This window comes from Lolium perenne, chromosome 4 (genome assembly GCF_019359855.2).
Source record: "Lolium perenne isolate Kyuss_39 chromosome 4, Kyuss_2.0, whole genome shotgun sequence".
Classification (NCBI taxonomy): Eukaryota; Viridiplantae; Streptophyta; class Magnoliopsida; order Poales; family Poaceae; genus Lolium; species Lolium perenne.
In genome coordinates this window covers 178,537,441-178,549,486 of record NC_067247.2, presented here as the reverse complement: position 1 = coordinate 178,549,486, position 12,046 = coordinate 178,537,441, and the positions used below count along the sequence as shown (strand labels likewise).

The 12,046-nt window shown below is 43.7% G+C and overlaps 1 protein-coding gene across 6 annotated transcripts; it reads left to right on the top strand.

Annotated features, from left to right (window-relative positions):
- The first annotated feature begins 5,759 nt into the window (after positions 1-5,759).
- Positions 5,760-11,110, top strand: LOC127294579 (splicing factor U2af large subunit B). Of its 6 annotated transcripts, none has more exons than XM_051324428.2 (11): positions 5,760-5,912; positions 6,645-6,901; positions 7,033-7,134; positions 7,862-7,941; positions 8,869-8,933; positions 9,063-9,104; positions 9,176-9,235; positions 9,534-10,154; positions 10,269-10,404; positions 10,633-10,700; positions 10,787-11,110. In XM_051324428.2, exons 1-11 carry the CDS (start codon positions 5,850-5,852, stop codon positions 10,922-10,924), a joined length of 1,632 nt encoding a protein of 543 aa, XP_051180388.1. In that variant the 5' UTR covers positions 5,760-5,849; the 3' UTR covers positions 10,925-11,110. The 6 variants fall into 6 exon arrangements, with proteins under 6 accessions (XP_051180388.1, XP_051180387.1, XP_051180393.2 ...); XM_051324427.2 differs by having other exon boundaries at positions 9,161-9,235; XM_051324433.2 differs by lacking the exons at positions 5,760-5,912; positions 6,645-6,901; positions 7,033-7,134; positions 7,862-7,941 and adding an exon at positions 8,641-8,781 and having other exon boundaries at positions 9,161-9,235.
- Positions 11,111-12,046: the final 936 nt, after the last annotated feature.

Sequence of the window (12,046 nt, the reverse complement as noted above, 5' to 3'; positions counted from 1 at the left end):
AGAACGGCCACGGGCGCGCCAGTACGCCTGCTCGACCCGTCGCCTCACACTTTCCCTCGCTCTCTCCTCTCACCCACTTGCTCACCTTGACCCCGGCTAGCCCCTGGACATCGCCATTGGCTCGCCAGAGCACTGTAGCCGTCGCCGTGGACGATGACCGTCCGCCACGATCTGCCAGTACACGATGACGTCGCCTGCCCCGCTCCGTCCTCCTCTGGCAGCGCCACGACGCGCGTCAGCACCGCCTCGACGTTGCCTACACGACGTGCCCATCACTTGCCCCTTCACCGCCCTGGAACGACGACGCCACCGTCGACCTTCCCCGCTCCCCGCAGCACCCCTGGCCCCTATAAAAGCAGGCCGCCCCTGGGCAAATTTCTCACACCAATCGACTTCCCTCTCACTTCTAGTCCTCCTCGATCACTTCCCCTCTCCGATTGCTCACCGTAGCTCGCCAATCGTTCGCCGGAGCCCGCGACAGTGCTGAGAAGAACGCCGCCGATTTCGGCCACCATCGGAGCCGCCGTCTGTACCAGCTGCTTCCTCATCCTCGACAACCTCCTCCTGCACCTCGCCAACCCTCGCCGGACCGCCGGAGAGCTCACCGACCCCCACCCTCGCAGCCAGTAAGTCCGCATCTCACCGGAGCTCGTCGCCGACGAGGATGAACCACAGCCGTTGGATCAGCTTCTGATCGTGCGTCCCACGCCAGCGCGTACCGCTTCGCCGTTTAAGTGGCCCTGACAGTGGCTCCCACTGTCAGGCGGCCCACTCACGCGAGACGCCGAGCTGGGACGGCCCGTTTTCTTTTCCTCTGTGCAGCCCAACTCCGTTCCCGCCCCCGTTTAAATTCAAATTGCTTTATTTCTTTTTCTGTTAAATTGTTTATAGATGCTTTGCTAGAAATTAAAAATCTCCAAATCTACTCGACCAAATTTGACAAATTTTATATATTTGGAAAGTTTATCAAAAGCTCTATCCAACCCCATTGGTCTCACCCTTAGATTGTAGGTAGAATTAAAGTGACAAAAATACCAAGGCAGGGACTTTTGTGACTTCAAACAATTATTAAAAATCAACCACAAATGCTTTTGAGTTGATTCCAACTCCTATAAATCACATTTCACTTACACTAATTGTTTCTGCAAAAATATGGCATGGTTACCTTGAGTGATCATGGCCTAGTTTAATTAGAGGACTATATGGCTATTATTAGTCAAAGATATTGTCCAAAACTATTTAAAAATCATATGGGAGCTTCTCTCTCATTTAAATCTTGTCACAAACATTTCAAAATGAGGTAGAGACCCTGGTCAATTAGGTCTCATGAGAAATTGTTTGATGATATTAACACATTTCTATGTTAGGATTAAATTGTATGAGGTGCTTCACCTCATTTAAATCATTTTCTTAAATGATGAGTATGAAGAGGTTGACTTTGGTCAACCTAGGTCATATATTCTTCATGAAGGAAATTAAATGGTAATAAGATAATGAGAGGAAATTATTTCTCTAAGGAATTAAAAATAACACCTTAATTAGTATGAGAGGAAATTATTTTTCTTAAATAAGAAAACAAGTCCACCAACTTAATAGTAATGTGAGATGCTAGCCTAAGTTGTGTGACTCATGTGTGTGTGCTTAGTTTAATACTTAAGTTTGGTATGATGATTGTATACCCCGTATTCGTATTTTAGACGCTAGTACCGAGGAGTACCAAGAGGAGGAGGAGGTCTACTTCCAAGGAGAAGAAGATCACTTTGACCAATTCCCCAACCAAGGCAAGATAATACTCTTGCAAAGTGCAAAGCTCACCTAGAGCAAGGCATCACCCCTTTTACTTTATGTTTAATGATCCTATTTTCTTTTCCAAGTTTTTACTTCCCAAGCTTTATTACTTTTGATTTATCAAAGTACTTTTTGATTTATGATTCACTTGGTTAGTATTGGATTAGTACAAGAGTATCAAAGTTAGCCTAGAAGCAAAGCAAACTACTTAGCACCCCTCATACCTAGATGCTAGTGCTAAAATAAAAATGACTACTCTAGATGGGAACATGTGTTTATGAAATGATGGTGAAAACCTTGGAATGATGAGTCTTTTTTCCATTGAAAGATTTTGAAGGTGAATATGACATGAATATTACTTGGTGAACTGGTTAAAAACTGATGACTGAGTTGGATGCGATACCATTCCAATTCTTGAGTACCCCCACAATACCTGATTATGGGTAAGGCTTAGCTGGAAATTTATGTGTCTTAGTATGGGTTTCCTCTAAACAAGCATCATAGAGGTTATGCCGAGGCTGCCTCCGTTGGAAGTGAAATGACGTGAAATGAGGTGAACTGTACGGCCAAGCCCTGTGCAGTTTCCAGGTTGACAGTTGGTCTTCACTGGGAGGCCAAGCTCATGGGGAGAGGTGCCTATACTAGGATGTGTAAGTGAAAGGTTAATGGTTGATGATCCGCGTACTGAGTTACGATGATTCGGGGTTATCCCTGACGGATGTAATCAAATATTGTGGCAAAAGTGTGCAACCTCTGCAGAGTGTAAACCTATTCGAATAGCCGCGTCCGCGGTCATGGACAGTTGGAAAGGCCATACTATTTCCGTCATCAGAACTTATATCTTTTTGACTTGTGAATTGAATTTGAAAGGTGACTTTGAATTTGAATCACAACAGAGTTGTGGGAATGACACTAATGTTCCCACTGGAGTTAGTTAGCACATGAGGAGTTGTTTACTAAAATGTTTCTAAACTAAAATTGGCTTTATGCAAATAACCCTAGAGCTTAGAACACTCTCAATAGCAATGTTAGTACTTACATTAGTATTAGTTTGCGAGTACTTGAAAGTACTCACGGCTTTGTCCCTGGCTATTCAAATGACCAGACTATGAAGCCGAACAGCAGTATGAAGATGACGACCAGCAGGACGTCTACAACAACTAGGAGCTTCTAACGTCAAGCGTTGCCTGTGGAATAGATAGTCCACTACTACTTCGCTTCCGCTACGTATTTGTGTAATGACTATGTTGGTATTGTAATGAATGATGACTCTTTGATATTCAACTGTTATGTATCGCAAAAACAATCTTCCTGGAATTGCGATGTATGGCATAATAGGCATCTGAACTTAAAAATCCGGGTGTTGACAAATATAATACCGCTCGACACAATTACGGCGGATTCATCTTCTACGGTTATTACTGGATTTATTTTATTCGGGTCAATGGATTCATCCTCTATGATATCAGCGGATTAATCTTCAATATATGCTTCATATTTAATGGCCTTCAGTGGGGTCGACAATTTCATCAAATTCTCTAGCGAAAGTAAAGAACATGTTACATATCCATGGAGCCAACACTTGGGGGGCTCGACAACGACTTCGCCCCTGAGCATAACTACAACATAATATTCCAGGCGACCACTACTTCGGCACAACATTTTCAGCAATGCTCGGGGGCTCGACAACGACTTCGCCTCGAGTAACAACTGTGACACAACGTCTAAGCAACAATGATGATGTCACCCCAGCAGCGCTCGGGGGTTTGGCTATTTCTTTGTCAATAATATGGCGGCATCTACTTTCTCTATTTGGTGGTTTCTACTTCAGCTCGACTTCTTCTCGGCACACGAAGACTTCATCGCATCGACTCCGTCATGCCCAATAAGCTAAGTTTTCCTTTGTTTTACACAAAGTTGATTATCGTTTACTTTCGCCGCACCCGACACTCGGGGGCTGCGCCATACTTCTTCACTCTACATCTCAGGCCGACAAGAGAAGAACTACGCCGACGAAATCTTCTTTAGGGAGGAACCCGATGAAATCTTCTTCAAGGAGGACCCGAAGAATTTTCCTCAAGGATGACCCGAAGAAATTTTACTCAGGGAGGAACCCGATGAAATCTTCTTCAAGGAGAACCCGAAGAATTTTCCTCAAGGATGACCCGAAGAAATTTTACTCAAGGAGGAACTCGACGAAAATCTCTTCAAGGAGGAACCCGGCAAAAAAAAGAGAATGGAAAATCTTCGAGTCCATATACTCGTCATTTATTCCAGTCGCATATTCGATGAAAAGCATACTTCAAGGAAGTCGATAAAGAAAATTGAGCCTACACCCAAGTGCAAACACTCGGCTGTAGCCTCGGGGGCTACTCCCATCGGGAGCGCTGGTCGCGCATCCGAAGAAATAAAATTCAATATAGCAAGGCAAAATAGAAGGAGCATCAAGATCCTATTCGATAAAAGATAGCAGCCCGAAAATGGGTCATTATATCAGCCGAACAAGGCACTAGACAATATATTCTCGGAGCGCGTCCACCGCGGTAAAAACTCCGAATGCTGTGACTCGTAAAAAGGTCACGAAGGTAAGACCCCAGGATCCGTCCTGTGTGGCGTGGTATCGCACCCGAATGCGCTCTGCCACTTTTTCCACATCAACAGATGTGAAGAAAAATCCCGGCGGACGCGATGTGGACCCGATAAATTTGCTGGAATTCAGTTTCGGTAAGTCCTAAAGCGGCACGTTCTGAATTACGCCAGTATCCTGAATTCGTGTCCGGGGACACGAGTTTGAAGTAGGTTTATCCGGATTTGCCACTAGAGCAATTAACTGGTACCTGATCCGTCAGATGAACCAGCCGCATTTAACAATATCCCTGTACAATATATTTGACGAAGAAAATATAGTGTCTCTTTGGTCTCGAAGAATTTGAAAAAGAGAAAAGGCATGAAAATTTCATTCGATTCTGTAAATATATAAAGGTTAGTAGACTCAACTTGACTCTGCGACTCGAGTGGAGCCTACTCCCATCGGGAGCGCTGGATTTCATCAAGTCCTCCAACAGGAGTCGATAAAAAGAGGAGCTACGCCCAGAAATATAGTCAAATTCTTCATCAAGTAGTACAACTTGAGTCTATGCCCAAGTGCAAAGCACTTACCCATAGACTCGGGGGCTACTCCCATCGGGAGCGCTGCCGCGCACCCGATAGAAAAAATAATTTCGAGAATCGTCGACATCATCTACTCTACACATGATCTACGACATGGACATCGCCTTGTATTTCTTCGACTTCGGAGATGATTATGCTTGAAGTCTCTACGCAAGTCTTCGACTTCCCTAGAAACTCGGGGACTACTGACATAGGTATACCCTTCGGGTACCCATTATTAGTATACCTAGCTCGGCTCTGTCCAATATGGAGAAGACCCAACAAGGCAACCCAAAGAAGTAGTCGACTAGGACTCTTGTAAAACCCTAGGCTGGTTGCATATATAAATCCAGCCAGGGCACCCGATAGAGAGGAGGCCAACATATAGAAATTACATAGACAACATAGCTCCGTTTACGGCGGCACCCTGTAAACATACTTGTGATCATATACTAGATTGCTAGCAGCACGTAGGGATTCTCCACCGAGGGGACCCGAAGCTGGGTACACCGTGTGCCTAATCTCGCTCCCGAAATCTCCATCGTCGCTCTCCCCCGAAACCCAATTTTATAATACGTAGGCATTGGCGAGGTGATCTCTCGTCAATTGGCTCGAAATATGATGGTTTTGTACTATTAGCTCGTTTAAAAATGGTTATTTCTAAGTGCAATGTAATTAAGTGGGAAGTGATATTATGACATTTGATGGTGTGCCTACTGGTTTCTATATTGGAAAGAAACAACGAGATGGTGTTTCATAGTTTCAGTTTATATTACAGCCGTGCTAGATTCAGGCCAAAAGAAAAGGAAAGCAGAGGGCGCAGGGCTGCTTTAAGATTGGCGTCGAGACCAGAAAACCCACCCCGACACCCCAAACCGGAATCCCCAAACCCTCCCCCCTCCCGACGCGAGATGGCCGACGACAACGGCGGCGGCGGAGGCGACGACCACGTCATCGAGGGCGCCCGCGCCGAGGTATACCCCAAAGATCTCCTTGCCTTCGCGGGGTTCGATCTTCGCAGTGTACCTGCTTCCCAGGGCGGCGCGACGCGACGCTCCGTCCTGCTCGATCTATCGGTGCTTAGCACTGGTTGTACCTTAGGTTTGGCGGAGTTTACGCGTCGTGCGCTCGCTTGGCACGGTGTAGCCTAAACTCAACCGCACGTGGGAGTTTCCCAAATCCGTCGGGTTCGATCTAGATGTGGTTTTGTCGCCGGTTTTGATTGATCTCGCTTGATGTGGTGGATTCCTTTGTTTGTTCGCCGGCTTGGTTGGCGTGGGGCAGGGATGTGGAAGTCCTCGTGTACAAGGAAGGGTCTTTGTTCTGCTTTATGAGGGATAGGTTGATTTGATTCGGGGCAGCAGCAGCAATAGGTTGGAGCAGCTATGTTCTATGTAGATGTGCATCTATAGTGTTTCTTCAACCTGTTAGTTGATGCAGCTGTCAAATGTGTTTTTTTTTGTTAACCAAAGACAACCTAGTCACTGAGACTTCAACCAAAACCCTGTGTGCATGGATACACCTCGCGCCAGGCCATTGACCTTCTGGAATCTGGATGCTCATAATGCAAATTGACTGGTAGCATTAGCATATTGTACTTGGTCCACGGCTTTCCGTTCTCCCATTCAGAAACTCTGCTCATTGTGCCTCGCTTGTGTCTCTACTCTCTGTGTGTGTACTCTCAACTAATAGCATCCCATCTCCAGGGTGATACACATCCACGCGAAGAGGGATTGTCAAAATCCAGGGACCGAGACAGAGAAAAAGACAAGGACAAGGAGCGTCACAGAGACCGTGACAGAGATAGAGGAAGGGACAGAGATCGGGGCCGGGACAGGGATCTGGACAAGGACCGCGACAGGGGCAAGGATCAGGACCGCCACCAAAGGCATCACCGTGAAAAAAGGGAGCACAGAGACCGTCCTGATGATCATGATCGCCATAGAAGCCGTGATTCTGAAAGGTAAAGGCACCTGTGTTTCCTATGCACCTAATAATTTGTGTAGTTGCAATGGTAGCTCTTATGGTCTTGTGACTTCTGTTACACTATTGACCTTTGAATATTCCATAATTTATGTTGCGTACAACACACAGGAGAAGGGACCGAGAAAGAGATGGACATCGCAGGCATCGCTCTCGTTCACGCTCTCGCTCAAGGGGCAGGGATGATCACAGATCTCGATCTCAGTCAAAAAGGTATGGAATTGATCAAGTTCATGGAAGAGTTCGTTACTTGCATCATAAACAGACTTGATACTAGTTTTCCCTCCATGGTTATCACTAATCATCATCTTGATGTTGAGAATAGTTTTGCATAGAAGACAGTCAATGTGCTATTCAACATGTATCATTTCTTAGGTTTTCTCAGTATGTTTTACGGTTCATTATTGATTTGTGTATTATCTGCTTGGGGCATGCCAATGCATATTTGAATTTCTGGCGAAGTTCTTTAATAAAGAGATGATCTTTTTTCCTTGTTATGTCTGTACCTGCAGCACTATGAAATGTACCAGTAAGTTTAAGTATTATCTGTTGATTTACTTCTATCCAACGGCCGAGAAGCTGCAAATCTGAGCGATCTTGGCCATTGGATTAAATCTGTGGTTGTATTTGATCATGCCACGTTATGTATCTAGATTTTTTCTATACTGCCAATACAATATAATGCTTGGACATAAATTGGCTCATGGCTACAATGCTAAGCTGTTTGCTCTTTGCTTCTCTTAACAATCCTCTAAGGGCATGAGCAATCATTGGAACAAAATATCTACCATGCCAACTTTTTATATGAAATTATAATACAAAGATGAGTAAGTTTCAATGTATAGTACTCCCTATGTTCTGAATTATAAGATGTTTTGGATATTTCAATGTGGACTACATACGGACTGAAATGAGTGAACTTACCAATTGTGTTGAACAGCAAGCGAGTAAGTGGATTTGACCTGGGACCATCATCAGCACAATCTGTAGTTCCTCAGTTCCCTACTATTCCAACCCCAAGTATGCTCTCCTCAACAAGTTCTGTGTTTCATTTTTGCAGTTTTGTTTATTTTAGTTGGTTCTTATTGTACTTACATATCTTGTTGTCTTGGGATTGGGGCAAGTGCTATCCATGTGTATGTTTAGAATGAATGAATGAATTGTAGCCATTTATTTACACTAAAATGTACTACCATACTATGAACAGCACTTGGCATAACCTCCTGGCATATTATCATTCCAATGCTGATTCTGAAACTTAGCCATGCATCTGCAACTGAAATATAAACAGTATTAAAGATGCTTAATGAGATCTACCTAGAAGGCTAGAACCATCCACCAATAAGGTTAGATGGTAAAAATGATAAGTTCACTTTAGTCACAACTCACAACACTATATGAGTGCTTGGAGAGATACTGGTGCTAGAGGAGGGACAAGGTACCAGCCATTGGATGCCTTCTCTTTGTAAGCGTCCACTTGCGATGCCCTTATATGCCTGATAGTATCTTCTGATGCAATAAGTTCTAAGTTTCCATTTTATTATTACTTGGTAACTGAAAACTGAGCAAAACTTTTTTGCTTTTGTTCTTTTGTTGTTTGTCTGTTTTGTGTATGTGTATGGTAAGAAGGCAATCTTGGGTCACTTACCCCACTGCTGCCGATGGAATGCACGGCCTACTGTAGCTTTAATGTACAAGGAGGAATCAGTGCTCCGGTTTGATATCATCTTGTCCATCTTCAGCTAGCAAGTATTACAGATTGCTAGCTTCATGACTATTATATTTGTCCTTCCACACCTGTTATTTGTTCTTTGACATGAAATACTGCACATCTGGGTCCATTTGAGATCCAGACTGATGGTGAGAAGTAATCAGGTTTATAAGGGAAATAATCTTCCTCGCTAATCGATTATTGTTTCCTACTAGAAATTTATTGATACATTGCAGGTCAGTTACCGGGCTCTTCAATTCCTGGAATGTTCCCGAACATGCTCCCTTTTGCTGTTGGACAGGTGATCATTCTTGATGTTTTAATTGCCTTCACTGTCAAAAGAACCTTTGCCCCTTAAAAGTTTGTTATTTTATGTCTGGAACTGAATTCATTTCTGGTTTGTAATCAAATGTATTTATTTTTGAATCAGTTCAATCCCCTCGTCATGCAGCCTCAAGCAATGACTCAACAGGTATGAGTTTTTTGTTTATAATTTATTACTGCGGGTGTTGATAAACAATTTGCCAGCATATTTTTCCTCAGGCTACTCGGCATGCTCGGCGTGTTTATGTTGGTGGCCTTCCTCCATCTGCTAATGAACAGGTTCATATATACTTGAACCCTTCCCATTGCTCAAACCCCATAACTTCAAAGTCAAAAGCAAGCAAGCAAGCATGCACATTGATGCATACAGCTGTACAATCTTGGTTAAATTGGTTCCTTTGGTGCAGTCTGTTGCAGTACATTTTAATCTTGCATGCACACTAATGCGTACAGCTGTGGGTTCTTGGTTACACTGGTTTCCTTTTGTGCAGTCTGCTGCGATACATTTTAATCTTCTTGCACACTAATACATACAGCTGTGTTTTTTTCTTGGTAACATTGGTTTCCTTTTGTGCAGTCTGTTGCAATATATTTTAATCAAGTCATGGCTGCTATTGGAGGAAACACTGCTGGTCCAGGCGATGCTGTCCTTAATGTGTACATAAACCATGACAAGAAATTTGCTTTTGTGGAGATGAGGTCTGTGGAGGAAGCAAGCAATGCAATGGCACTTGATGGCATTTTGTTTGAAGGAGCACCAGTGAAGGTTAGAAGACCAACAGACTATAACCCTTCTCTAGCAGCTGCCCTGGGCCCAAGCCAGCCAAGTGGAAATCTGAATCTTGCTGCAGTTGGCCTAACACCAGGCTCAGCTGGAGGATTAGAAGGCCCGGACCGTATTTTTGTTGGTGGCCTTCCCTATTACTTCACCGAGGCTCAAGTTCGGGAGTTGCTTGAATCATTTGGGCCACTTCGAGGATTTGATCTTGTGAAGGATAGGGAAACTGGCAACTCAAAGGGTTATGCATTCTGCGTCTACCAGGACCTCAATGTCACTGACATAGCTTGCGCTGCTCTAAATGGTATCAAGATGGGAGACAAAACCCTTACTGTCAGAAGAGCAAACCAGGGATCAGCCCAGCCTAGACCGGAGCAGGAGAATATCCTCTTGCAGGCACAGCAGCAGGTGCAGTTACAGGTATAGCTCAACTATGTAATGATCACCCATGGCAGCTAATTGTTTTCTATGCCAAATTGCATAGTGTGTCTGCTATTGTTCTTGATTCTGACTGAGATGTGGTTCCTAATACAGAAACTTGTGTATCAAGTTGGAGCGCTTCCTACAAAGGTTATATGCCTTACCCAGGTAGTTACTGCTGATGAATTAAAAGATGATGAAGAATACGAGGACATTATGGAGGACATGAGGTTGGAAGCTGGGAAATATGGTAAATCCTGTGAACCTGTTACCTGCTATTTCTCCTCTTTGAAACGTATAATTTAGCTTCCGATCAGCTGCTGGACTATTAGGTTTCTTTTCTTTCTGCATATGTTTTCTATATAGCCCTACAATATTGCCATGCTGGACTCTTTACATTCTACCTTAATCTATGTATTGTACTTATTTCTGTAAGCTGATTCTATTAGTCATTCCTACTGACATATCCATTCGTCAGGAAACTTGGTGAAAGTTGTCATCCCGCGGCCTCATCCCAGTGGAGAGCCAATTGCTGGAGTTGGAAAGGTGAGCATTGTGTTTAGTGAGGTTCAAACTTTGGTGAGCAATCTTATTGGAGCATTTTTTTTTTCTGATGCATGAGCTTATTGCAGGTGTTCTTGGAGTACGCAGACATCGATGGCTCCACCAAAGCGAAGACTGCCATGCACGGAAGAAAATTCGGTGGAAACCCAGTTGTTGCGTCCTTCTACCCCGAGAACAAGTTCGCTGATGAGGAATATGATGAATAAATTATCACCTCTTTCCCAGTGTTTTGCATATTGTTTAATTTACAATGATGTTTTCTCGATCTAGTTGAACCAACTTGTAGCCCTCGATTTATGCAGAGCTGTCGTAGTAAGATTGGAATATAGATCGCCCAAAGTTGATCTAATTGCTCGTCTCTTATATTGACGCGACCTTGGATTCCTTGTTCATTTTTTGCTTCTTTTGAGTTTTAGTGATTAGTGATACTAACCTCTTCATTTGGCCTTCTTGAAAGATTATTAGTCATTAACTTTACCTTTGGTGTCTTCCTTGCAAATGGTTAAAAATAGCCCCATTGAACACATTTTGCTTTATAAATATTATGATTCCAATACTAACTCTTGATTGCTAAACAATGATTATATAGTTGGTTGCGTGCCTCATGGCGCCCTGCGTGCGCACGCCACTTCCTCTACTGCACGAGATGGATTAACAATCGGAATAGTGCAACATGGTGGTAGAATTACATAGGCATCCATCCAGGGACGGACCAAGAAACTAGTTTCAGCGCAAGCAAATCAGCAGAGGTCATTGTTCCTGGCACTTTGCATGCCCCGCTGTCGTCCACTTCTCTAGCTAAAGACCAGTTTCACCATTGTATTCCTCGTCTCGATCTTTCTAAACTAATCTTACAACCCCGAGTCCCAGTGTCGGGTTGGATTCGTATTGGTAAACTTCGTGCATCTTACATATGTGGGAGGAAGCCTAGAGAAGGGACACGACAATTGCATTGATTAGGCCAAACTTCAAGATAGAGAAAAGGACTTGGTAGCGACTTCACTGGAGCTGACTTTTTACTTAACTTCATTAAGTAGATATAACGCAAATGCATAATCACATCTCGCTACATAAGCAGATAGTAACAATGGCAATATGCAAGGACACCAAAAGTAGAAACTATGTTTCTTTTGGATGAGAAGAACATTCTCTACCACCAAAGTAGAAAATAGAACACAATAACAAAACAACAGTCATTAGGTGATGCAACTCCCCAAATATTGCTAGTACAGATTATGCATCATGTACGTCTCAGTCCTGCCCACACACATGCTGATATTTATTCCCCCCCATGCAGCGCTGCCTGCTCTGCTGCTGTTTGCATTTAT